This window comes from Gekko japonicus, unplaced genomic scaffold (genome assembly GCF_001447785.1).
Source record: "Gekko japonicus isolate JY-2015 unplaced genomic scaffold, Gekko_japonicus_V1.1 scaffold9, whole genome shotgun sequence".
In the NCBI taxonomy this organism is placed as follows: Eukaryota; Metazoa; Chordata; class Lepidosauria; order Squamata; family Gekkonidae; genus Gekko; species Gekko japonicus.
Window position 1 is genome coordinate 368,208 of NW_015168044.1, and position 27,334 is coordinate 395,541.

Below are 27,334 nucleotides of genomic sequence, written 5' to 3' on the forward strand. Positions count from 1 at the left end.
AGGCCCGGGGGAGGGCTCCGGGAGGGGCAGAGGGAGCCACGCTCGGCTGGGGAGGGGGGCTGCGATCGACGCCGGTCCCTTGGGGAGGGGGCGCCTCCACGTTGGGCCGGGGCAGGCCCTCTGGGCGAGGCGCCCACTCCTCTGCGGCCGGGGCTGGAGCTTGGGGGCGCCCTGCGGGACCCCGTGGCGGCCTCTGCCGGGGGACCGAAGTGGCCCTCGGAGTATCCTTGGACCGCCCCGGGAGGCAGGAAGCGGAGCGGCTGTCTGCAGAGCCGGGCTCCCGCGCCACTCACCGCCGTACGGCCCGCTCTGGCTGGCAGGGGCCCCGGGAGGCCACCGACTGGCCCCTGCAGCCTCCTGAGAGCCTTTCTCTCCCCCCCCCGGCCCCTCCTTTGTGCAAAGCCTGCAGGCTGCACTCATGCCGGAGCCCCGCCTCTCCACAGCCCTTCCCCTCGGGATTTCCGACCCCCCCCCAGCAATGTTCCCTCTAAGCTGTGGAGTCTTGTGAGCAAAAATTATACTTTGTGAGCTGCTGGCATGAAAGTTCTGAGCGAGCAATTTGGCTGCTGCATAAATTAGTTTGCTCTGGAGCCACATCCTTCCTGAGCTAAGACAAAAATGTGTGAGCTGGAGGCTAAAAAACTTCACAGTTAGTGGAATCTCTGGGGTCTGGGCCCCTGGACGTGGCTCCTGTGGCAAGCGTTTGGGCGTGTGTGTGTGTGTTTTTTTTTGCAAGACTGCCTTTGCAAGACTGCCTTTGATTTGGAACTCCCAGGAGACCCGTGGCCCTCCCGGAAGATCTGCCCGGCTTCTTGTGTTAGAGCAGGACCAGCATGGAGAACTTTTCACGATGCCGCTCTCATTTTGAGCACCACAGTCACAGTTAGTGGAATCTCTGGGGTCTGGCCCCCTGGAAGTGGCTCTCAGCGGTGCCTCCTCCTGTGGCAAGCGTTTGGGGGTTGTGTGTTTTTTGCAAGGCTGCCTTGGATTTGGAACTCCCAGGAGACCCGCGGCCCTCCCGGATGATCTGCCCGGCTTCTTGTGTTAGAGCAGGACCAGCATGGAGAACTTTTCACGATGCCTCTTTCACTTTGAGCACCACAGTTGTGACCACAGTCAGGCCTGCTTAGAGGACACTGCCAGGGCACACGTTTCTGTGCTCAATGCGGACGTCTTCCTCACAAGGGTTCAAGCTGTAGTAGTAGGATAACTCACATTGTCCAAGAAGCAAAGTGACTGCCTGAAAATGTGTTTAGCTATTTAAACCCTGCTTTTCCCCCCAGTGGGAATGCAAAGCCACTTATACTGTTGCTCTTCCCTCTTCCAATTTCATTTGTGCAACAACAACTACCCTGTGAGATGTTGGGCACCACCCTGGCACAGGGAGCACTCAGAGGAGTGGGTGAAGGTTGCACGTGGTTCCATCATGCCCTCCAGGCAAGCCCCTTCCTTCAGGCTTCCCTCTTTGCTTCTCTCGAATCCCACCCCAGGAAGCCCTTGGCAGAATAACTGCTTCTGTTCCTGGCGCTGGCTACAACTTCTGGGATGGCTGCTGCTTAACTCCAAAGACCCTTTCTTTCTGAATGGGCACTTGTTTCTCTACCGTGTTGTCTTGGGAGTCCCGTAGAAGATCTCTTTTGGATTACACTGAACTGTCCAACATGGGTTGGCCGAGCTGGTGCGGTGGCACAACCTGTTCGTCTGCTCCGTGAACTAAACAATTTGCAGTGCAGCTGCTGTGAGGGAACGGGTTGTTGTCTGTTTGGCTGGGTCTGAACTCCCGCTCAGAAGCCAGGGGAGCAGGGAAGCGGATGGGCCAGGAGTCCAGGGGCAGTGGATCTGAAGGAGGATGACAAAGAAGGAAAGGGTTGCTTGGACAAGGGGTCAGGGAACCGAGGCAAGCCCAGGGGGGGGGGGCTCTGAGGCGATCTAATAAAGGAAGATCAGGGAGGGGGCTCTAGAGAGAGGCCTGTAAAGGAAGCTGTTGTTGGGTCTGGGGGCCAGGCCATGGGAGGGCTTCTGTAGCTTTCTAGCCTGGTCCCCTTAAAGTTAAGGGGTCCAGCTGCACATGGTGGGGGGGGGGCAGCTTTCATGTTGGTTGGATTGGCAGTCAAATCTGTTGGCACTTCTGCCCCGCAGTACTTCTAACGATGCCCCAAGTGAGTGGCACAGAGGTGTGCTCCTCACTTGATAGCTCAGCCACAGCATTGCGCCTTGTCCTTGTAGCGGGGTCTGTCTGCACAACCCAGCTGCTGGAAGGACTTGCTGGGGCCTCCTGAAGCTCCGTGAGGGCCACCAAAGGTCAGAAAGCGTCACCCTCACAGTCATAACGCCAGAGAGCGTAGTTCTGCCTCTGCTTTCCGGGAAGAGAGGAAGAACTCCTTTCCGGATGCTTTCTGGGCTCAGGGCTGGTTTCAGTTTGCGTTGAGTGGCAGGCGAGTCCCTCCTCCTCCCTCCAGGTTGCCTGTAACCAGAACGCATACGCGAGGTCTCTGTTGGGGGGGGGGGTTTGTCAGTCAGAATCAAGCAGGTATTGAGTATCAGGGGACGATCCGGTCCCGCTCAGCAGCCTGCAGCAAGCACAAGAGGTGTCTTCAGTGCTTGACAATGGGCCGCTCTGATTCCCCCTCCCCTTTTTTTGTTTGGGGTGGAGAGCCAGCGAGCTCTGCTTTGCAGCTGTTGCTTTTTCCCACGAGTGAGGAGAAGGGGCGTGTCAGAGTAGGGCTTTACAACTCCCTTCTGTAGGACTGCCGTTTTGCAGCCTGCCTCTCTCCCCCCCCTCCCCATAGCTGAACGTTCAGGCATAGGGTTTTGTACGGTGTGGTGCACGCGTGTGCCCGAGGGAGGGGAAGGAGGCGAAAGCTGGGTAGCTGTGCCTTAAGGGACCAAAGCAAAACCAGACTTTGTCTTCTCGTAGAGCCTGAGGAAGTGGAGCCGGCTCCGAGTCTCCTGGCCCCAAATTGTGGCGTGGCCGTGGTGGCTGAGGACGTGGAGAGACCCTGACCCCTGCTGAGTCCGGGATTGTTCTGCAATCTGCATTGGCCCTCTGGGGCAGCACACGACCCTTCCTTCTCTCATGCTCCCGTATTCTGGAGGCAGAACAGAGGCTGCTGGGCTGCAGGACCCAGGGGGCGAAGCAGGGGGACCCCCAAGGCAGACCGGGGTCCCTGCGCAGAGGGAGGCGATGGCAAGCCACCTCTGCTGGTCTCTTGCTTTGAAAACCCTCACCAGAGTTGGCTGCGACGGGATGGCCGTTCCCGCCACCAATGAAATAAGCATGTTGCTGTTCTCTCAGGAGGAGGCTCGTGGCGTGTGGGACAGTGTGGCCTGTGCGCTTCCCAGCTGAGTGGCTCTTCTCCAGTATTCAAGCCAAGCCATTCACTGTCTTAGGCCTTCCAGCCAAGGCTGCCCTAGCCCACGTGTGGCACCCCAGAGTCCTCAAAGAGAGAGGGTCCGAGTCTTTTCTGGTTAACAGAGTTTCCACATAGGTCTGGTTGGAGGCGATCCACTCCTTGCCAGAGGGACTTCCTGGATACCTGTTTGAAGGCGCTGCCGTTCCGATTCAGAACGAAGAAGCTGGTCCCCAGCCTGGAGGAGCTTTGTTGTCTCCTTTGTCCCCTGTGGTCTCTGAAGGCGGGCATTGTTCCTGTCGCACAGACTGGCCAGCTTACTGTTCACCAGGAATAGCTTGCCCACAGCCATGCTGCAACTTGAGGCTTCTGATAGCTGGGAGCTCTGGTTGCAGCAGCAGCTGCAGTGCTTCAGAAGAAAGCGCTGGACCAGAGTGGTTCTGGAATCCCCTTTTCTTGGCTGGCACTCAGAGGTCATTTCAGGGGGGGGGTCGCAGTTCCCCCGGGTGAGGTGCGGGGGGCGGGGCACATGACGAAGCCCCGCCCCGCTTCCGGCCCTCATTCAGCCAGGAGGAGGCAGGAGAAGAGGGAGGGTAAGTTGCTTCCTCCCTGCCGGGGCTTCCTTGCACTCCCGCCGGCCTACCGCCGGGCCCCTCATGGGGCTCTGCAGTGGAGCTGCAAGGCCGGCGGTGGCGGCGGCCGGGACCGTTGGGGGCGGGGGGTGTGGCCATATGACACACTTCCGGAGATGTCAGGGGGTGTGGCCTTATGACACACTTCCGGTGATGTCAGGGGGTGTGGCACATGCTAATGAGTTATGCTAATGAGTCCCCCTAGCTCTTTTGCTACGAAACGACCCCTGCTGGCACTGATGTGGGGGCACCTTGAAAATGGAGGCTGTGTCTCCTTAGCTTGCTCAGCACCGTCTGTAGATCCGAGGAGCATCGGATTCTTTGCTTCCAGCTCTCTGCAGAAAGGAGTGACCTTTCAGTCCCCGCAGGACAGTGAATGGGTGTCCTAGCCGGTTTGGCGTAGTGGTTAAGAGCGGTGGACTGTAAACTGAAGAGCCGGGTCTCATTCCCCACTCCTCCTCCACATGCAGTCAGCTGGGTGACCTTGGGTCAGTCACAGTTCTCTCGGAGCTCTCTGAGCCCCATCTGCCTCACAGGGTGGGGAGAGGAAGGGAAGGAGATTGTAAGCCTCTCCGAGACGCCAAGTGAAGGGCGGGGTAGAAATCCAATCTCCTCCTCTTCTTCTCTAGCTCCTGGGACTCTCCCTGGGTAGGAACGGTGCCCATCTCTGCCGCAGTGGTTCTGACAGCGTGCCAGGTGTCCCTCTTTGCTTTTATGCAAGATTCTCTAGATTACCTCCCTGAAGCATCATTGTTTCCTTTCCTGGTTGGTTATTTTTGTTCAAGGACTTCTTACTGGAGAGAGCCAGTCTGGTGTAGTGGTTAGGTGTGCGGACTCTAATCTGGGAGAACCGGGTTTGATTCCCCACTCCTCCACTTGCACCTGCTGATGTGACCTTGGGTCAGTCACAAGCTCTGGCACAGCTGTCCTTGGAACAGAGCAGTTTCTGTCAGAGCTCTCTCAGCCCCACCCCCCTCACAGGGTGTCTGTTGTGGGGAGGGGAAGGGAAAGGAGTCTGTAAGCCGCTCTGAGACTCCAAGTGAAGGGCGGGGTATAAATCCAATCTCTTCTTCTTACTGAACAAGCCAAGGTAGTAATTTCACCAAGCCTTTTTTTTTTTTGCCATCAAGTCGTATCCAACTTATGTCCATCCCTCAATGGGGTTTTCAGGGCAAGAGCCACTCAGAGGTGGTTTGCCCGTTGCCTGCCTCTGCGTAGCAACCCTGGACTTCTTTGATGGCCACCCATCGAAGTACGAAACTTTGCCGACCCTGCTTAGCTTCCAAGAGCTGACGAGATCAGGCAGGGCAAGAGCCACTCCGAGATGATTTGCCATCGCCTGCCTCTGCGTAGCAACCCTGGACTTCCTTGGTGGTCTCCCATCCAAGTTTTGAACAGGGCCGACCCTGCTTAGCTTCCAAGATCTGATGAGATCGGGCCAGCCTGCGCCATCGAAGGCGGCAGGGCAAGACTTATTATTAGGCAGGACTTGGCCACCTTCTATTATTCTGTCATCAGTGGTCGATTCCTAGATAGGCTTGGATCACTCCAGTTCTTACCAGACATTGATTACCTACTGAACTCTGGGTGGCCCCCTATCTGTTGGCAGACATTAATGCTGAAGCCACTTATTTTGTTACAAAATCTTTAATGATAGTTTTATCTGCAAAGCGACAAAAATCTGCCTTGACCCAATTGTAACAGAATTTGGTATAAACTCAGTGAATATGATTTAAATGAATATTTAAATGAATTATAGTTTTATCAATGACTTCTGTTTTAACATTTTAGTTCATTTAGATTTGTTTATTTTGACTGTAAATTTTTACTGTAAAGTTCGTATTCTGAGGCTAACGGTTGTATATCCATGTTTGATAGTTGAGCTTTAAGCCCTTTGGCCATAGAAGCGAATAAACGTGTAAGTAAGTAAGCAGTGTGGTTTTTAACGCCTGCCTACCAAGTGACTGGCATCTGCTCTCTGGCTCTGGTTTGCAGAGGCGGAGGCCAGCTCCACTCCTCCTAGCCGTTTGCTCTTCAGCAACTTGGGAGATCTCTCAGCCGGTTAACCAAGTTGTGGCTGGTAGCCATTTGTTGTTGCTGGCTGGCTTTAGATGTGTGCTGCAAAACAGCCTTGTGACAGAGCTGAAAGTACTTCCCCAGAATTTAGTGTGTGGAATTCAGCATCTTGAAAATGTTCACTGTTTCTAAATCTAGCCCTTTGGGGGTGTGGGGTGTGGGCTGAGTCACCACCCCCTGCAGTGGCTGAGTCAAGAGGGAGCGGGACTGCGGGACTGCCCTTTCTCCCCTGGCCATTTGGTGCTGAATGATGTGTTGAATCTCCGCAGTCTAATGCAGCAGCACTTTGGTTTCAGTTTGTCTTGTGTGTGCACTGAGCAGTTTCTGTGTCCCCCGGTATGTACCACACTGTTCCCTTCGTGCATTTGCTTCACCCAAAAGCTCTTTAGAAATTTATTTATTTATATTTATTTTTAAATTCAATTTATACCCTGCCCTCCCCTCAAACGGGCTCAGGGCGGCTTACAGCATTGGCACCAATTGCCGATAAAACCATAAAGACATTATAAAACAGTACAAGAATACAGATACATTCATAAACTCATAAGGTGCTATTAATTACACAGTTCATTGCTTGCGGTGGCGTGCTGGAGATGTCTGCAACTGCTGAATTCCGGCTCAGTGTTCACTCGATGGAATGAGCCAGATGTTAGAGCTGAGGGTAATAGTGGGGGCGGCTCCTAGTAGAAGGCCTGGTGGGCCTTGGGACGCAAAGTAGACTATGGATATTGGGGCAGTTGGTGCAGTTTTTGCATAAATCGCATGAAAAGTTTTATTTTGTGTGCAACACACATGCAGGACAAATCCAAACCTGATTTCTGTTCAGTAAGACCGTGGAAACTGTCCCGACCCCGAAATTTGGCTGGAAGGGGCAGATAATGGACAGCCTGAGGCTGCTGATGTCATTTGGTCCCTGGCCTCAGTAAGGGCCTTCCTGTGGTCCCTGTAGCTGAGCCTCAGTTTCTCATCTATAAAATGGGGATAAGGACCGTTTTCTTCTGTTGGGAGTTGTTGGCTTGTTAGGAAAGAGGATCCAACAGGATTTAAGTGTTTTTGCGGCTCTGTTGATTCTTAAAACATGAAGGGTAACAACCTGCCTCCCCCAGTCCATTCACAGAGTTGGGTGTGCTGTTCGTAGCCTGCCAGCCCTACCTCCCAGCCAGCGCTCTCTGAATGCAAGCTCCTCCCCCAGAGGGGTGACACTCTGCCTCTTCTCATTGCAGGTTTCCAGTGCTCCTCGCCTCTTGAATCCTGCCTGAATGGAGGAAAGTGTGAGGTGTTTCCCAACGGAACAGGGCTGTGCTTGTAAGTACGGAAGGGATCGCTTGTGGGCTTGTATTTCTGCGAAGATGGGAATGGATTTAACGTTCGTCCTGATGAACACTCTGGGAGGGAGGGAATGTGTTTTCGTTTCCACGTGGTTTGCATCTGTTTTGGGGAGGAAGGGCTGGGTGGTGTTGAGTTGGGGGTGGGCTGGGGGTGTGATCTCTTGGCCTTCTTTGTGATGAGCAATTCTGTATACTGGGTAGGGGGTACCTGCCTTGGGACAGAGTGGCAGAGGTGGCATTTGAAAACTTGTTCTGAAGTTTTTGGGGCCGGGGAGGGTGAAAGAAGCTTGGCCTTGCAGGAGTCAAGTCATCAGGATATGCTGGGAGGCACCTGCATGGTGCTCACACCACATGTAAAGCCACGGCTCTGCCTCCGCATACGGTGGAAGGAGGGTGGAGTTGCAGTCCACGGCCCCTCCCCATTGGGTGAGTTACAGCTTTTCTGCAGGCTTGTTTTGTGTAGTGAACCCAGGCATGGCGCAGTAGTGGTACTGAAGCCTGGCTGTAGCTGGGAGGTTGTGTAGATAAGAGCCTTGGCACTGAACGTAAGCCGGGCTGAGCCGCTGGCGGCTGTCTTTGTTTCTGGTCCACAGAGTGGGAAGAGGTGGCCAACTTTTACCAAGCCCTTGTGGAAATAAAGGCGAGGAAGGTGTCCTTTTAACAGGCCTGAGCTCGAGGGAGCAGCGATGTTGCTAATAAAGTTCTTAGCGGTTTACAACCACATGACCTCTGTGTGTGGCTCCGTTGCCTCTTGGAAATTGGAGTTTTCAAAGTAACATTTTGTTTAGAGAGGTGGAAAAAAGGAGGTCAGGATTTCCAGGTCAGGATTTTAAGACCTGGCCATGCCAGCATATGGTGTGAACTGCTGGCTGCAGAGTAGACTCAAACAGAGCTGGTTTCAAATGGCTGCAGGCCAGAGTACCATGCAGTGTTTTGGTTTGCATGTGCTTTCTCGGGACATGAAAGTAGACGGACCCTCCGCCCTGGTGTGCAGCTCATGATGTTTACAAGTGAGTTCTCCAGGGTTGGTCCTTTTAGTTATGCTTTGTGCTTACTTGGATCACTGACATCAATGTTACTAGGGACTGTAAAGCATCTGTCTGAATTGGACCTGTCTTAGGACCTGGAAGCTTTAGTGATCTTTTAGAGAGAAATGTGGTCTTTAGTATATTTTGCCAAACTGGGGTAGCAACTCTCTGGGTTATGCTTTAGGAAAGTTTGGAGACATCTGGAATCAAGTGGTTCTGGTCTGCTGATGGCTTTGGTCCAGAGTGTAAGATCTGAAGCAGGTTCCATAGTCCCTGCTTTGGCATCAGCTCCAGAAGCAGACCAGAATCGGACACAGTGCTTGGGTGCTGGCCAAGAAGAGCCCTCGGACTTTTCCTGAGTGGTGGGAGTAGTAGAGTGCCGAGGAGAGCTTGAGGTTCTCTCCAATGCTGAGTAGAGCTTGAGGGTTCGTGAACAAAATGGAGGTGCTGATGGTGAGAGGAAGGATTGATACAGGAATTGAGGTTTCTGCTGATATGGATGGGATTGCAAATTTCCCACTAAAGGAAAAAGTTCACAGTCTGGGGGTGCTGGAAAAGCAAGTTGCAGCAGTGGCCTCCTGCCCGCTGCAGCATTTCCTGGACAAAAAAAGATCTTGCCACTGTGGTTTGTACCCTGGTAACATCTAGACTAGACCACTGTAGTGTGCTGTACGTGGGGCTGCCCCTGGAAGACTGTTGAGACGCTACAGTGCAGAATGTCATGGCCAGAATGCTGACTGGAGTGGCTCAAAGAGGCCATATCATTTCAGTCTTCTTCCACCTGTGCTGATTCCCAGTTTGCATCCTGACCTAATTCATTCTAACTGGTGTGGACCTTTGAAGGCCTATATGGATTGGGATCAGCATACCCGAAGGACCGTCTGCTCCCATGTGAACCAACCTGACCGCTGTGGTCGTCTTCAGAGGCGTGGCTTTGAGTCCGTTTGCTGCTGGAGCAACCCAGCGAGATAGGCCTTCTCAGAGGCCTTCTCAGTCTCGTGGCACCAAACTGTGGAATTCCCCCTCCAGAGAGAGTCGTTTGTCCTTCTCTATCCCTGCCTTTTGTGCCAGTGACTGAAGACTTGTCTGTTTTGTTTGGTGTTTCTTAAATGGCACCCCCACACACACACCATTTGTGTCTGTGTGCTTTTTGTAGGTGCATTGTGAAATTTGTTTTAATGTTTTGACTGTCTGCCACCTCGGGCACCCTGAACTGGGTGCTAAAGTGGCATGAAAACGTTGTAAACAAATAAACTTCCCTGCCAGCCCCACCTGTCTGAGTGGGCCGTGTCAGGCTGCTGCAGCTTCTTCCCGCTTGCCTGCCAGCTGAGCGAGGGAGCTCCTGGCCCAAGCACCGGCCCGCAGCTTGCCTGGTGGGAAGTCCCGGAGGGATCCGTGGGGAGCCTTGGCGGGGTGGCCGCTGCGGAGGAGGCTCTTCGGCCCACCGGCCCACTGGTTAGCACCAAATGGGACTGTGGCCGGCTCCTCTTAAGGCGGCGGCGGTGGCAGCGGTGGCATTTCGACTCCCAACTGTTGAAGGGCAGATTTCTTCAGTGCAGGGGTGGGTTAACTGTGCTCCGCAGCGGCCACCCCGCCAAGGCTCCCCTCTGTCATTTTCTGTTTGCCCTGGGGAGGGAGAAAAGCTTCAGCAAATTAATGGGCCCATGAGGCATTGAGGAGACAAAAGCGGGCCTCCTTTGTCAGGCCCTGATGAATGCAAGCCACCGCCCCCCCTCCCCCCTGCCCCAGAAGCCGCACCAACGCTTGACGCTCTAAATCTTGTTTTCTTTCATTCAGTGGACGACAGCTGGGATTCGGTCGAAATTCGGCAGCTATTGTTGAGGGAGGCAGATTAATGCCATGTGACGAATCATGGAGAGCTTCCCAGAATGCATAACTCACTCCCCTGCCCCCCCTCACCCTGCCCCCCTCCTTTCTTCACTTTCTTCTTCTTTTCCAGAAAGCCCCCCCCCGCATCCTCCTGATGCAAACTGGATCTACAAATGGGGCAGAGTCCCTTTGGACGTGTGCACGGGAGCTTGCAGGGACTGGACAGGGGCTCCATTCGGAGAGGAGGGGGGCTGATGAGCAGCTCTGACATGATCCGTGGAAATACTGGTGGGGCCCAGTGCGCGCATGTGTGTGGGGGGGGAAGAATGGGGGTGAAAAGCTGTGAAGTCGCCCGTCTGAGGCTGTGCTCCCCCAAACCAGCGAGAGCAGCATTTGGTCTTTTGCTGAATTATTTAGAAGTGGGTGTCTTGTCCCTATACCATTACTACAGTCTTCATATTGCCATGCAAGGAGACTCAAACTTGGACAAATAGTGTATAAAGAGAGTTTATTTCTGTTGCATTTGGGCCCTGGGTAAATAGCAGCTGCCTTACAGCCGCTTTGGATGTTGCAAGGGAATGGCTTTGGCCGTGGGCACCATCAGGGCCCTCTCTGGCTGGTGGCACCTGCGTACCATGCACGGAAGGGACCTTGGAGCTGTGAGCTGTGCAGGACCCTTGGAATTTTCCTTCCAAAAGATCCTTCTGGAATGGGAGAGTGGAGGGGTGAGAAATGATAGTTTTCCGGGAGACTTCAGTGGGGCAGCAGGGTGGTGAGTTCTGCCAGCTGGGAAGAGGACAGAGTGAGGAGTTGGGAAACTGAACTCAGGGCTTGTGACAATTCAGGTAACGGTTTTTTGGCTGGAGCAGCTGGTATTGCATACGTCTGAGGACGGACCCGGTCAAAGGGTAGTATTTCAAAACTGCGCCCCCCCACCAGTGAGTATCATTGGAAGTTATTATTTTTTGGGGGGGACGATGACAAATCCCTTCTAATTCGTGAGCCTGCATCAGTTGGAAGAGCCGCCTTTGCATGCGCACACATGCGCCATTGCTGGCGGCTTTGGTTTTGTAGTTGGGAGTGTTAACAGCTGCTCAACAAAATGCCCCTCCCCCTTGAACGGACTGTCCCTCCCCCCCCCATCAGCAGAGAAGGTTTTTTGAAGGGTCGTGGAGGCTTTTCAGTGACGTGCACTGATTGGACCTTGGGGCAGCTGCCTTTGGCATTGCTACCCAGGCCACCGATGGAAAGGGGCTGGTTTTCCTGAGACTGCGGCCAAGGCAGGTCCCGCTTCCCCCGGGCTTCCTCCCTTCCTGCGCAGTTAGAAGCAGATGGCGTGGCTGGAACCCGGGTGGGACGCTGCCTCCACCATGAGCCATGCCAAGATTAGTGGCCTCATTCTCAAGCTCATTGGCAAGTGGTTTGATTTGGTAGGATGATTTGTATGTTGTGGCTTTACGCTGTTTTGTCCTAGCAGTTGATAGGCTCTTTGACAGCCGCGTGGCTGTCTTTCAGGGTACAGGTTTTAGAAACGAATGATGCAGTGGAGTTAATAAATCTTCCCCTTTGCAAGGTGAAGTATTAGCTGCTTGTTGTTCCCAAACGTTCTCTTGAGGCACATTCCCCCTTTGTGTTTGGAGGACGTGCCCCTCGATTGTGTCTCAGGGACTGACTGAACCACTGATGGAAGAGGCAGTGGAAAGGTGTTTGCTAGAAATATCTAGGATGAACAAGAACCTCTGGGATTTGGCGGTTTGCTGCCTCTGACTGTGGAGGTTCCCGCATTCTGGATTGAGAGCCATTTGCTATGATAGCAAGAAGCCTGAGGGTGCTGGAACTCTTCTGATTTTTAATTTCCAAGCCTTTTCAGGCATTGGGGTTACCGAGACAATTGCTTCCCTTCGAGGGTGGGCATTTCTTTCTGGCTGAGGTCCCCCCACACACACACACATCTTAACCCGGTGTTATTTTCATGCAGTAATTAGGGAGGGGCGGGAATAGCAGTGCTCACTGGACAGGAAATGGGGGGGGGGTGTTCCTGAGCCACTTGAGGAAATCCAGGCAGGAACAGGAATGGCTTTGCTGGGATTCCACCCCTGTTGCCGTCTCCTAATAATCCGTCCAAGTCTGGTTGGAAGGAGAAGTGAAAATATTAGTTTTCTAATGTTGAGCTGCGGTGGCTCAAGTGGTTAAGACGCTGAACTGCAGGCTGTGGAAGGTCAGTAGTTCAGTGGTTCAAGACCCGGGTGCCGCAAGACAGGGTGAGCTCCTGTCTCTAGTTCCAGCTCCTGTCAACCTAGCAGTTCGAAAGCAAGAAATTGCAAGTAGATAAATAGGGACCACTTCGGTGGGAAGGTAACAGCGTTCCGTGCGCCTTGGTGTTTAGTCATGCCGGCCACATGACCACGGAAACGTCTTCGGACAGCGCTGGCTCTTCGGCTTTGTAACGGAGATGAGCACCGCAAACCTAGAGTCGGATTCGACTGGCTTTCGAGCAAGGGAACCTTTACCTTTACCTTTAATGTTGCACCTAAAAGTACAGCAGAGCCTCCCTGCGTAAAACTCGGGATGCCGTTTTGTTTACAGCAGCAAACACTGACAAGCTCACGGTCTCTCTGGCCTTCATCCGTAGCCCCTTTATGTATTACCAATTCTGCTACTGGTAGTCAAGCACAATTAACCTGTTAACCACAAGGGATAGGCACAGTCCTGGAATGCTGCACAGGTGGCCCACTGCCAGTTCTTGCGAACCTTGGCACATGGCTACAGCCGTATGTAAATGGTAAGCAAATCCTTATTGTTTAAAGTTTTACATCCCTACAAGAAAGACATAAACGTTTGGCTTGTGCATAGATTTCTTTTCCAGATTTCAGCAAGAGAAGTAAATCAGGCACACCCACATTTACCTTCCGCGGTGTTAACTTTTCCTACTCGCTTTCTACGTTTGGGGAACCCCTTTCCGCATTGGCTGACGTGCCAGGCAACCCAGAAGCATCACAGGAACACTGGTGCATATGTCAGAGTGCTCATAACAGATTCCCCTGGGGTGTTGGCTGGGTCCAAATCCCACCACTCTTCCGCACAGGAGAGGATGTTTGATTGAGGAAGACCATCTGCCTCTGGGTGTTCACCACTGGTGGTGTGGTTGAGCAACTTGCAGGGCTTTCTGACACATGGTTTGAAATCCATTGCATGGTCACTTGCCTTTCCATAGAGTGTTTTGTAAGGGGTGGCAGATAAAAAGCTGGAGGATAACATGGAAGGCAGGTGGAGGTCTCTGGAGAAAGGAACAAGCCTTGGAAGGAAGGGAGGAGCACAAGAGTCGTTACTGCGGCCCTTAAATAGAGCATAGCTTGGCTGATGTCCCCTCTGTAGAAGGAAGGACTGTGAAAGCAGAGGATCTCGTCTGCATCCTGTGCAAAACGCTGAAAGGGCACTGGGGAAACTGAGCACAGTCAGGGTGCCCTGCTGGATCAGAGTAATGCCCGGTCCATTCCAGCATCCTGTCATTGGCCGGCCGGCCAGCCAGTATGGAAGCCCAGCAACAGGGTGTAGAGGCTGAGGCCTGGGATTCAGAGGTTTGCTGCCACTGGATGTGGAGGTTCCCCTCAGTAACCATGGCTAGTAGCCACTGATAGACCTCTCCTCCATTAATCTTTCTTGCCCCCTTTGGAGGTTGCCCTGTGCCTGTGGCCATCGCTGCATCTGCTGGCAGTGAGTTCCACGTTTAATCACTCTCGGTGTAAATAAATATTTCATTCTGTCCTTCCTGAATGTATTGCACGTCAGTCTTACTGTGTGCCCCTGAGTTCTACTGGTTTGTGAGAGGGGGAAGAAGTTCTCTCAATCCACTCTTTCTGCCTCATGCTCATTTTTATGAATGCCCATTGCCTCCCCCCCCCGGTCATCTTTGTTCTAAACTGGAAAGTCCAAGTGTCCTTTTTTTTTAATATTTAAAATTTTATTGAAGTAATGAAACATTTAACAAACAAGAAAAATATAAAATATAACGTCAGTTTCTTTTTTTTGTAAAAGTACCTATTTGAAGGGTACAACTGTACAGTAAAGCAAAGATATACCAAAACAACAATATGCGTAAATAAATATTTCATTCTGTCCTTCCTTGAATGTATTGCACGTCAGTTTCATTGTGTGCCCCTGAGTTCTACTGGTTTGTGGGAGGGGGAAGAAGTTCTCTCAATCCACTCTTTCTGCCTCATGCTCATTTTTATGAATGCCCATTGCCCCCCCCCCCCCGGGTCGGAAACCATTTTGCACTGAATCCTGCATTGCAATGAATAGCCGTTATTTTGTTAAGTCTGTCTGTTATGCTTTCCATTACATACTGATCCCACATCTTTTGGAACCATAACTGGATAGTGGGAGAGTTCCAAGTGTCTTTAGACTCTCCTTGTAGGAAAGGTGCTCCTAGTGGTTAGAGTGTCAGCCTAGGATCTGGAAGAGCCAGGTTGGAATCCCCCCCAGATCTGCCCTGGGAGCTGGCTGGGTGACTTGGGGCCAGGCACACACCCTCAGCCTAACCTACCTCACAGGGTTGTTGTGGGGATAAAATGGAGGAGAGGAGAGTGATGTCAGTCACTTTGGGAGGGAAAGAAGGGTGTACGTGCAGTAGGTAAATGAAGTAAAAAGAGGATTCCCAAACCAGGTGTGATGATGGAGGCCTCTGTGGCTTCTCCACTGCAGAGCTAGTTGTGGCTCTCAGGAGAGCTAGTTCGATGCTGTGACCTGAAAGGGTTTGAACACCTTTGCCTCATAACTCCTGCCCTGACCAGGTGAGCAGAACCAAACACCTGTTTTGAAGAACAGATCTGTGGGAGATCCCATCGGGGTTCCTCACCATGACCTTTTACTGAGAGGCTCTGGGCCATTCTGGAAACTGAAGTAGGGAATATCCAGGCCACCTCCTGCTTCATTCATTTATGTTATTGGACTTATAGTCCACCCTCCCCTGCTCAGGGTGGGTAACAGCAGTGTTAAAAACAATAACGTAAGTTAATTATTAAAACCAGTTATCAATACAACACGTTAAGCTGAAAAATCCAGGTGGTGACATAGGCACCAAATACATGCATTATCAGGCATGAGGTGGTACAGCCAGGGCGGTGCCGAAAACTGCTCAGTGGCAGAGAGAGGGCTGGGATGAGCTGAGCGGCACGGAGGGGGGGGGAGGCCAGTTCGATGGAGACTTTGCTGCCTCGACCGTAGGCCTGGCGAGACACTTCTGTCTTGCAGAGCTGTGTTAAGAGTGTTGCAGCAGGCTGGGGCCAGAGCCAGGAAAGCTCTGGCCTGGGTTGAGCCTAAGCGGATACTTTTTGGTCTGGGGACCCCAGGAGATCATTGTCCCCATAGAGCGCAGTGCTCGCGGGGGTGTGTGTGTGTGTGTACCAGGAGAGACGGTCCGAAGATATGCTGGTCCCAGACCCTGGAGGGCTTTGAAGGTTAGGACCAAAACCTTGAATCTGATCTGGTGTTCAGCTTGGAGCCCGTGGAGAGCTGACAAAGCACCAGTTGTATGTGGGCTTTATTTATTTATTCATTCATTCATTCATTCATTCATTCATTCATTCATTCATTCATTCATTCATTCAATTCATAGCAACCCGCCAACAGGCTCAGGTCGGCTCACACACTTGAATGGGCAGCTTTGAATGGTGTGCCTGTAAGCACATGCGCTGCCGCCACATTCTGGACCAGTTGGAGTTTCTGGGTCAGTCTGAAGGAGGGGAAGGGAAAGGAGTTTGTGAGCCGCTCTGAGACACCTTTGGGTAGTGATGGGCGGGGTATACGTCCAATCTCTTCTCTTCTTCTTGTTTTCTGTTGCCCCATAAGGTCAAACCAGAACCATTGCGTTGAAATTAAATCAGAAGAGTTTTCGGCTCAACATTAGGAAGAACTTCCTGACAGTTAAGAGGGGTTCCTCAGTGGAACAGGCTTCCTCGGGAGGTGGTGGGCTCTCCTCCTTTGGAGGTTTTGAAGCAGAGGCTAGATGGCCATCTGACAGCAATGTGGATTCTGTGAACTTAGGCAAATCATGAGAGGGAGGGTTGCCTCAGGGCTTAGTTCTTGCAGCCCTTTATTACAAACCCAGGGAAATGCTGATTGCCACTTTAGGGTCAGGAAGCAATCTTGGAGGTTTTTTGTCATCTTCTGGGCGTGGAACAGCGGTCACTCTGGGTGGGAGGGGGAGGTATTTGTTAATTTTCTGCCTTGTGCAGGGGGTGGACTAGATTACCTTGGAGGTCCCTTCCAACTCTGATTCTAGGAAGGGAACCAGTTGCCTGACCTGGCGCAGGTGGAGAAAGGCCAAGCTGGCGACCTCTGTGGTCTGAGCTGCTATTGAGAGGGAGGCTTCTAGAATCACACCCAGGCTGTGTTTGCAAGTGGCCCTGGTGTTAATGGCACACGGTCAAGAGCCAGGAGTTGGCATCACCGTTGAGGCTCTCCTTGGCTCTGTTGGATATTTTTTGCTGGATTTAGTTCAGCCGGCTCTGCTTCAGCCAACCAGCCACAGCCTCCAGATCCCTGGCAACGCTCCCTCTAAGCTTGCGGAGTCTTGTGAGCAAAAATCCTACTTTGTGAGCTACTGGCATGAAAGTTGTGAGGGACCGATTTGGCTACTGCATAAATTAGTTCGTTCTGGAGCCATCCGTCCTGAGCCAAGACGAAAATGTGTGAGCCGGAGGCTAAAAAACTTGTGAGCTAGCTCACACTAACTCACCTTAGAGGGGACACTGATCCCTGGCCAAATTTCGTCCTGCCATCCAACAGATAGAGCTGGGTCTCATCAGCCTACTGGTGACACCCCAACCCAAAGATCCTTATCAACTGGGCAAGGGGGAGCATGTAGATGATAACTGACACTGAGGGGAGAATTGCCCCCTGGGGGACACCGCACACCAAAGGACTCTCTCCCCAAACCCTGACCGTGGACCTGCCATCTCATTGGATTTCATAAGTGTCTTGTGGCTTTGCCATTAGTCCCGTCGCCACACTCGCTGTAGCGGCCTTCGCTCCCATTTCATCCTCCAAAGCGCCGAGGTATGCCAAAGCGCTTATGTGGTGTGGGAGTGAAGAGGGCGCTGGGGAGTGATTTTGTTGATGCCTTCAGAAAGACAGTTATACCCAGGGGTCGTTTCGTAGAAAAAGAGCTATGGGAACTCATTAGCATAACTCATTAGCATATGCTACACCCCCTGACATCACCGGAAGTGTGTCACAAAGCCACACCCCCTGACATCACCGGAAGTGTGTCATAAGGCCACACACCCCGCCCCCAACGGTCCCGGCCGCCACCGCTGGCCCTGCAGCTCCACTGCCGAGCCCCATGAGGGGCCCGGCGGTGGACCTGCAAGGCCGGCGGGAGTGCAAGGAAGCCCCGCGAAGGCCCTCCCTGGCCCCAGACAGGCAGGGGTGGGGAGAGGCGGGGAGGAAGCAACTTACCCTCCCTCTTCTCCTGCCTCCCCCTGGCTGAATGAGGGCCGGAAGCGGGGCGGCTGGAAGCAGGGGGCGGGGCTTCGTCATGTGCCCCGCCCCCTGTACCTCACCCGGGGGAACTGCGATCCCCCGTGATCCCCCCCGAAATGACCTCTGGTTACACCAGTCTTCTACCAGCACATCCCAACGAGTCGCCAGGGGGCACTGGATCCTGCAGAGCATTCTGGAAAGTGGTTGACTCCACCAGTCCCCGTGAGTGAGCAGACGTTGGCTCGCTGTCTGAGTAGGAGGAGGGGCTGGGACACGCAGACGGGCCTTCGAGACAAAGTGGTCCGGCCGTGGCACTGCATCAACGGCATCCAGGTCCACCTCCTTCCCCACCCCAAGGATCTGAGCCAGTGTGGGGCCAGCCTGGTGCGTGGGGCCTGATATAACTTGGGAGAGTCCCAGTGCTGCCATGGAAGACACCAGGTCCTTAGCATGTGAGGGCGCAGAATCATCCGCATGAATGTCAAAGTTCCCCAGAGCTACTAGTCTGGGGAACTCGAAGGCCCAGCCTGCTACCGCCTCCAACAGGTTCAGTAGGGTATCTGCTGGTGCCCTAGGCAGTCAGTGCAAAAGCCAGATAGCCACAGCTTCCTCAGTACCTCATGCTAGCCCTACACAGGCAATGCCGGAGATCTTGGGGGCGGGGAGGGGTCTGAAGGGGAAAGACTCTCGAATGAGTATCGCTACCTCCTGCATCCCTTTGTCTGGGACTGATGGAGGGCTGAGAAACCCAAGGGATCAGTTCTTTTAGGGCGACTGTCTTGTCTTACCTCACCCAAGTCTCGGACACACATGCCAGGTCCACCTTTTGTGTTGCAAAATAATTTTGCAACGTAGCAGTCTTATTATTTATTGATTGATTTCATTAGATTTTTACCCCGCCCTTGGCAGTACTCTCAAACGCACTGATGAAATTGGTCTAAAATTTAACAATAACAATACAGCCTCATTAAACTATTTTCCTAATTCCTCCCACCCCCTAAACCCAGTAATACAAATTCTTGCCCCACTAATAATTCCAATAAATCTCATTCTAATTGATTGATTAATTAAAACTTCAATTTAAATTCTGTTTAATCAATAATAATGCTTACTAGCAGGGACGAACTATAACAACCCAGTCCTATCCAACTTGGGAGGTAAAGGTAAAGGTTCTCTTGCTCAAAAGCCAGTCGAATCCAACTCTAGGGTTGCAGTGCTCATCTCCGTTTCAAAGCCGAAGAGCCAGCGCTGTCCAAAGACGTTTCCGTGGTCATGTGGCCAGCATGACTAAACACCAAGGCGCACGGAACGCTGTAACCTTCCCACCGAAGTGGTACCTATTTATCTACTTGCTATTTCTTGCTTTCAAACTGTTAGGTTGGCAGGAGCTGGAACTAGAGATGGGAGCTCACTCCATCATGCGGCACCCAGGTCTCGAACTGCTGAACTACTGACCTTCCACAGCCTGCAGTTCAGCGTCTTAACCACTTGAGCCACGGGGGGGGGGAGGCACACTGATTTTTATGGTTGAGGTAACAGCTCAGCAAATGGAGAACTCTCCATGCCATGTGTCTCCACACCCAGATGGATTTGGCTGGATTTGGCGGCTCCTTTGCTGTAGGTGCCTTAGGCGCTCCTTGCAGCTCAGTGTTCTGGTTTTTTGGGTGTGCAAGTCCCAGCAGTACAACCACGGCCATGTTTTAAATTCCTGGGGGCTCTGGAAAATGCCAGAGACCCCCCTGAAGAACTCCGGAGGCACCCAGAAACTCTCCGGGAGGATCCGAAATCACTTGGACCACCCAGAGAAGTCTGGGGCTGTCAGCTGGGGGACCTGCTCCGCAGCATGCAAGGGGCTGTCTGTCTGGTCAGGAGGACGGCAGATGGGTCAAGACCCCCTCAAGGACTTCTCGAAGCCACGTCCCCGTCTACTCGGGGCCTGGTCAGGGCCACCAGGGAGCTTCGCTGCGGGCAGGTCAGCTGCAGCCAGCAGCTGAGATCCACCCGAGGCCCCGTGGCAGGCTCCTCTGCAAGCAGGCTGACAGCGGCTGGGTGTCATGGCGGTCTGCAGGCTGGGGTCAAGTTGAAACCACTCCAGCGAGCGTACGGACAGGGACTGCCCTCCGTTGGACAGGTGCCACTGAACATGTGACCCTCCTGACTCTCCTCTTCGCCTGGGCACATCAGTAGCTTCCACGGTTTGCTGTATTGGTCAGCCAAATGCTCCAGAGTCTCGTGTATCTGTCTTAATGGATGTTGCAAGATTTCCTGTGGCTTCAGAAATAGGCTCCTGGCCTGTAATGTGGCTTAGGGAGAAGGATGCAGTGTTGCTGTCGGGGCGCTTAGACGTGTCTGCCTCTCTCGTTTGTTGTGCCTCAGCCCCAGGAAAGGAGAGCCACTCTGGTCTTCATGGGAGGAGAGAGTGCAGCACAGCTGTGTCACTGTGATATAGCATAAACCAAAGTGGACCTTGTTGGGCTGGTGACTAGAGCCTTCTCTGGGCCTGGTGCTGATCTTGAATTAAGTAGTGAGGCCACTGTGCTTGGGGAAGAGCAGAGATCTGAGCATCCGGGAAGCAGGGCCTGCCAGTGAACAGTTTCCTCCCCAACTCAGCCCCTCTGGTCATTGTCCTTGGTGGCGGGGCCGACCTAGAATTGTGAAGGATGGGGGAAAGTGTGTGTGTGTGTGTGTGTTTTAAATGGACCCTTATTTATTTATTTATTTTATTTAACTTTCAGTTTATATACCGCTCGAACCCCGAAGGGTCTCTTACATCCAATGTCTTGCGCGTGCTGGGGCCACTTTATGTGGGGGGGGGGGAGTGACTGCCTACCGGCACCCAGGCAGCGGAGCTCTGTCGTTATACGGCTCTTTTTTCAAGCGGGCTTCAGATGTTATTGGAGGACTTGGTTTCAGTTTGGACTTCTTCCTTCGATTCAGCCCAGCGTGAGGCATTGCATCTGAATACGTAGGTGCTCCGGAGGCCATTTGGCTATCCTGAGCTGACCACCGCAGGTACACTCGACAGAGCTCTCCTGCTGATGTCATCTCCCTGACTGGCACGCCTCTGTGCAACATGCCTTTGCAAACGTGTGCTTGAAACCTCTTGGGTGTACCTGACCTTTGAAGAGGTGATTGTTGGATCCCCAAGCATCGAGAATAAATCCACGTTTTGAAGAAAAGCAAAATTTATTTCAAAGCTTTGGAAAGACACTCAAACACGTTATTTGTTAGAACTGACTACAAACGGTTAGGGCAAACAAGATAAAGGGATTTGAACCAGGTACAGGACCAATGGGTCACTTTCCCGCTGGCGGGTGAAAGGAAACGGTTGCGCGCTCATTCCCTGAGAACCAGGCTATCTCTAGACATAATACAGGTGCAGTTCCCAGGCTCTAAAAACAACAAGCTGGCAGTAAAGCGTACTCCCCCAATACATCCTCCAGTTGTTTGGCTTAGGCATTACAGCAGAGTAAAATACAGGCGCACAGGCAGGGGGGGGGTTAGCAACTGTACAGAGATACAACTAACACAGAACACCATGGCAGCTCGCTGACAGTGATACAGCTGTCTCTGGGTGACTGGAATTGAACGCCGGAATGGCTTACAGGGCTGCTCTGCGTTCCGACTTCCGTGAGGTGCTGTTCGTTGTGGGGTCTTTCAGGGGATGACAGCTGTGTTGGTTTGTAGTGGAACAGCTAGATTTTAGACCAGCAACGCCTTGGAGGTCAATAAGATTTTTCAGGGCTTTCTGAGCTTTCGAGAGCCAGGGCTCCCAACGTGTTGTATTGATGAAAACCTGGATTGCACAGAACCCTGCTGTGACTTTTCCAGGGGGCATTTCGCAAGCCAGCATGGCTTGTGATCCGTGGGGTGCAGTGTTCCCTCTAAGCTGAGTTAGTGTGAGCTAGCTCACAGTTTTTTAGCCTCCAGCTCACAGATTTCTGCCTCGTCTCAGGAAGGATGGCTCCAGAGCAAGCTGATTTACGCCGTAACCGAATCGCTCACTCACCACTTTAATGCCCGTAGCTCACAAAGTAGAATTCTTGCTCACAAGACTCCACAGCTTAGAGGGAACATTGGTGGGGTGTATGACATTGCATATCTGCTGTAGACCATCCTTGGAGCACAGTCTCATCAGAGCCATTTGGATTAATTTCATGAAGATAGATCCAGGTGGGGTAGCCGTGTTGGTCTGAAGCAGTAGAAAGCCAAGTGTGAATCCAGCGGCACCTTTCAGACCAATGAAGTTTTAATTCTGGGTATAAGCATCCGTGTGCCGCTCGACTCAGACTTTGTTGGATTAATTTCAGCTTATTGTGGCCCAAGGAAGTAATGGCAGGCAGGTGCAGGGGGGGTTGCCACCTGTCATTGCTGACTTTGGCTTAGCCTGGCTGGGTGCTTAAGGCGAGCAGTGCTTCATAAAGGCAGGAGTGGTTCCAGTTTCTTCCAAGGTTTCTTCCAGTTTCTTCCAAGGAGGCACTCGTGAGACCACTACTGGGGGCCGTACAGCTGACATGCTTGGAAAAGACCAATGAGATAGACCCACTTCAGGGCCTGGCTTAGCTGTGGGCCTACAGTGATCTTGGTTGCTCAGACTGGCAAACCTCAGCGGGCCAGGTACAGGGATTGTGGCCCATTTTCTCCTGCACCTCTCGGCAGCTTTGGAATACCAGCAGCCTCCTGGGGCAGTTAGAAGAAGAGAAGAGATTGGATTTATACCCCGGCCTTCACTCGGAGTCTTAGAGCGGCTTACAGTCTCCTTTCCCTTCCCCTCCCCACAACAGACACCCTGAGGGATGGGTGGGGCTGAGAGAGCTCTCTGGAGAACTGCTCTTTCAAGAACAGCTCTGACAGAACTGTGGCTTGCCCAAGGCCATCCAGCCAGGTGCAAGTGGAGGAGTGGGGAAATCAAACCTGGTTCTCCCAGATTAGAATCTGTGCGCTTAACCACTACACCAGACTGCTGAGCTTGGGGTGAGGAGCACCGGTGTGGTGGCTTCAGTCCAGTTCGTGCAGGTGCTGCTGGAGAGCAGCTGCCTGGCCCCATGGCCCCTGGCCCCTGTGTGTGGGCAACTGAGAGAGGTGGCCTGGGGATTTGGACTGAGCTGCTGTCAATATTCGGCAGGCTGTTGCTCTGGTTTTCCTTTTCGGCCAGGTGGGTTGGAACAGTGGACGTCTCTCAGTAGCTATGTGTGTGGCCATGTTCTGCAGTAGTGGAGATTCGAATGATATTTATATATGCAGTGTGGTAGCATCCCTGCCCCTTCCGTTTCAAGAGGCTGTGCCATTCGGCACAGGAGGGATGCCTTGTGGGGGAAGGGTTGGGTTGGCTGCCACTGCAGAAGTGTGCGACCGATATTCCTGATCATGTGTTCATGAAGCACCATCAGTGTACACAAAACCTAGAAGCAACTTGGGCTCTGCTCCAAGGAGGTCGCATTCTAAATGTTAACAGTGGAGCAGGGGTTGTCCATGCACAGATGCATGGGCTTTGTTTCATTGGCTATGTGGACCAAGCAGGTGAAAGAGTTGGCAACCATTCAGTGCCCATCGTGCACTTGGCAGAATTGGCTCAGTTCCTCGGTCATGGCCGAAATGAGAAGGGCAGGCTGTACTGTCCAGTCTTGCAAATATGTCCACCTGGGTGGGCATGTTTTTCCTTCGCCCACCGGTCATTCTAAGCTAACGTTAGTTGTGCCTGGCACAAGGGAAAAACAGAGCCTGTTCTCTTTCCTGTCTGCCCCTTTCTGTGCACAAGGCCGGGCCTGTTGGGTGAGCACGTGGGATTGTTCCTGGAGGTGAGCACCGGTTGTTGACGTGCTGCCATGTGGACCGCGTTTACATTTTTCAGTGCCTTGCGGACATGACAGCATTTCTCTGTATGTCCTTGTTCAACTCTGGAGGCCCGTTGTTTGGCAGGGGAAAGTGGAGAAGGGGCTTTGGCGCCTACTGGATTGGGGGCAGGGAGCCCTGGGAGGAAGTGGCCGGGCCGCTTGGACACCTCCTCCTGGCCACTGTCTAAAGGGCCTTAGGCCAGCCTTCCAGACTAAAGGCTGGGGGGTGACAGACGGCCTTTGGTGACGCCTGCTGTTCCCCATAAAAGGGGGGTTTCTAAGAGGGACTGTGGAAGAATGCTGGAGAGCAGCTGTCGGGCTGGGGGGCTTCCTTTGTCCGCCTGGCCCAATAAGGCTAGATGTTGACACTATGGCTTTTGTGGGCAGAGCACTGGCCGGGGCGGGGTGGGGGGTGTCCTTGGCTAACTAGGACGGCAGTGAAGAATGTCTTGGCCTACTGGAAACATGTCCTTTGCTCTTGCTGCTGAGGGTGTGCAGAAAATGCCAAGACAGTGCACATAAAGCTCAAGTGCTTTATTAAAAGCAGTAATTAATAAAGTTAGTTTAGCAAAGGGGGCAGTTTTTTCACTGTCCCAGGAAAAGGAGGAGCTTTTATTTGAAAGAATCTGGATTTTCTCGTTTCTCATTCTTGTTGCCCTTGAAGACGGCTTGGAAACTCGAAACGTGGTCGCTTGGAACCCTTATGGGATTTAGCGGGTTGATCATGTAAGGCTGTGTTAGATCATCCACACTGTTTGCCTTCAGACTTGCAGTGCAAGGTGTGCAGGTTGACGTTTAAAGCCCCAGTTCTTGGAGACACCGCGGGTAGCCGAAGGCCACCTTCACCCGTGCTCAGCAGGCTTCCCACTGGGGGCCAGCGGGCGTAGTGGCTCAGCTGATGGGGAGGGGGTCCCCCTCCCAGTTGTGGTGCTCAGGCTTGCACACACAGGAGCTTATTATACCTGGAACAAAACTTGGTCGTTGGTCTTCAAGGTGCCTGACTGGACTCAAACTGTGTTCTGCTGATTCAGACCAGCACAGCCACCCATCTTAAATCTTTCCAGAATGAGTGTGTCGTATGACCTGCCTCTTCCCAGCAGCCTTTGAGTCAGAACTGAATGGCGGGAATGGAGTGTCGGCACTGACGAGAATTTTTGTGTGTATGAGGCTTGAATTTTTTTGGGTAGAATATATTGCAAACTGCCTTGAGAGCTTTTCAGTCAGTAACAGGCCTGGAATTTAAATTAATTGATGGTAGCTTTATGTCCATGGCTGTCCAGTGTTTTTAGTCTACCTCCCAACTAGAGTCTGGTTCACACCTGTTGGTGAGGTTTCTGCTCGATCTGATTTGGCTGCTGTGCACTAAGAAACCACCGCGAAAGACAGAACTGTGCGCCAAATAGCAGAATTGCGTGCCATCAAACACAAAGGGAACCTAAAAGATTTTTTTGCGTTGTTTCAAATGATCGTGCTTCACTCCTTAGGAACAGCAAGATTTCTTTTGTGGATGGAACTGTCGATGCTCCATTGAAAGCGGTCCCTCTCTCTCCCATTCTGTTCTCACACTTGTATTTTCCTCCTCAGTGGGATTAAGCGCTCTCTCATTACAATAATAGACATTACCCATTCCAAAACTCTGTAGGCCAACATCTGCCTGCATAACCAGACAGCCCCCCCCCCCCAACAGAAACTATTCTAAAGGGGGGTTAACCCAAAAAGGGCAGAAATGCACATAGGAGTACTGGAATTTTGTTTGCTTGAGGGTAAAAGCTAGCAATTTGGGGCTTGATACAATATTAGCCTGATGTCAAATCTTGGAAGCCAATTAGGGTTGGCTCCGGTTAGTCATAGGATGGGAGACCGCAAGGAAGTCCAATGTTGTTTTGCAGAGGCTGGCCATGGCAAACCACCTCTGAATGTCTCTCGCCTTGAAAACCCTGCAGGGTCACTCACCATAAATCGGGGGTGACCGGAGGGCATTTCCCATCACTGTGAACGGCCATCTACAGTTTGTCTTGAGAGAACAATTAAGTTCGGGGTGTGTGGGGGGGTGGAGTCCCTTCTGCTGCTAATCTTCACCTTGCACGCAATTTTAGTTGCTTAGTTATTTTTCTCTTGGAATGCTTAAAGAACTCTAATCTGGATGTCTGATAACTTCAGCCCTGCTTTGAGTTGGTCCCGTTCAGAGTTTAGGTTCCGGTCCAGCTCTGTTCTCCTGCATTTCAAACAGGATCTTCAGGGCCGTTTTTGTCATTAAAAACAGCTACTGTTTCATTTGGAGTTGGGTACTTAAAGCTTCCACTGAAAGCTTGCATGAATCACGGCCTCCCTTTGCTCCCCAGAGTCGGGGATATTGGCACAGGGAGAAGGTTTACCACCCAGGTACAAGTTGCATGCCTTTAGATGAGACGGCAGGCGCTCCCTCTTTCCTTTCCAACTTATTGGGTGGGAGGGATGAAGGCAGGCCTGTAGCTATGGTGGGGGCTCCTGGGGCCCATCCTTCCCCGGCTTCCTGCTAAGGCAGGGGCCCAGCCTTCCCACGACTTCCAAGGCAGCCCAACCCCGCCCCCCCGGACTCTGGGCTGCCCGGAGGACTCCCCACTGCCACCACCCCTTCCCTTTCCCTGCCCGACAGCAGGTCCCGCAGGCCTCTCCTTGCTTTCCCCCACAAGGCCATGGTGGGCAGGCGGCTGGCCGGGGGACAAGATGCGCACGGCAGCTCTGGCGGTGGCGGCTGTTTCCTGGGCCTGGCGGTGGCGGGGGAGGCCCCCCGCATGAGCCATGGTGGGCAGGTGGCTGGAAGGGGAGAGCCACCAAGGCCGCAGCAGGCCGGGAGAGGGTGAGGTGCGCACGGCAGTGGCGGTGGCTGCTGCTTCCTGGGCCAGGCCTCCCACTGCTGCTGCTGCTGCTGCTGTGTGGGGAGGGGGGATAGCAGTGCTGCTGCTGCTGCGGGGCCTGGGTCCCCCCCCGTTGGGGGCATGGGGGAGTGCTCAGGAGAAATAATTTAATTATCTAAATTGGCTAAATGCCCCCCTGAGAAAATCAAATGCCCCTGACTTAGAAATTCCTGGCTGTGGGCCTGGGTGAAGGGAAGAGTGTTTCCGCTGGATGCGCAGGTTGGAGGCCAGGAGGAAGTGGCTGGAACTTGTGCGGAGTGGGCGGGGGAGGATGTCTGACCATGTCACTGATGGGATTAATTTGGGGATAGTTAATGCTAAAAAAGATGGTGCAGATGTAAAAAAGAGATGTAAAGTTTCTGGACAATTTAAAGCCATGGAAAACCCTGGGGGAGGGGGTTGTACAAAAATAAATATTTTAGGAAATGTTGACGTATATGCACAATAGGACAAAGCATATTTGGATATTGAATTTAACACTGAAAACTCTGAATTCAACAGTGTATTATCGTTTTACATGTTATAGCATATTAATTGTGGACAAAATTAGTTGCATTTAAACAATAAAGCTATCTTTGAAAATATTGTGCATGGTATCCGTCCTAGAAGACTAGGGATGTCTTAATGTGCTGTGACTTTGGAGCTCTGCTGATAGGCAGTCAAGCAGACTCTTCCAGAGTACCTGGGGGCAGTTTGTGGCAGGTGGCAACTTTGATTTTGGGCAGTGAAGTTTTTTCTTGTTCCCAACTGGCTGGCTGGCTGGCTGCCTTTGCTGGGGAACTCTTACCTGGTTGCAGAGCACCATCAGTCCCCCTCCCATAGGGAAGCCAGCCCCGCTCTGTTGCTCTTTAAAGTCAAATGGTGTCGCCTCTTT

At 52.6% G+C, this 27,334-nt stretch overlaps 1 protein-coding gene across 1 annotated transcript in view; it reads left to right on the forward strand.

Annotated features, from left to right (window-relative positions):
* The first annotated feature begins 2,150 nt into the window (after positions 1 to 2,150).
* The window catches only part of NOTCH1 (notch 1), a 104,201-nt gene continuing 79,017 nt past the window's right edge, over positions 2,151 to 27,334 (forward strand). Inside the window, exons 1-2 of the mRNA XM_015414176.1 lie at positions 2,151 to 2,159; positions 7,197 to 7,363. Coding sequence (XP_015269662.1) covers positions 2,151 to 2,159; positions 7,197 to 7,363 — 176 coding nt within the window. The remainder of the gene's footprint in view (positions 2,160 to 7,196; positions 7,364 to 27,334) is intronic.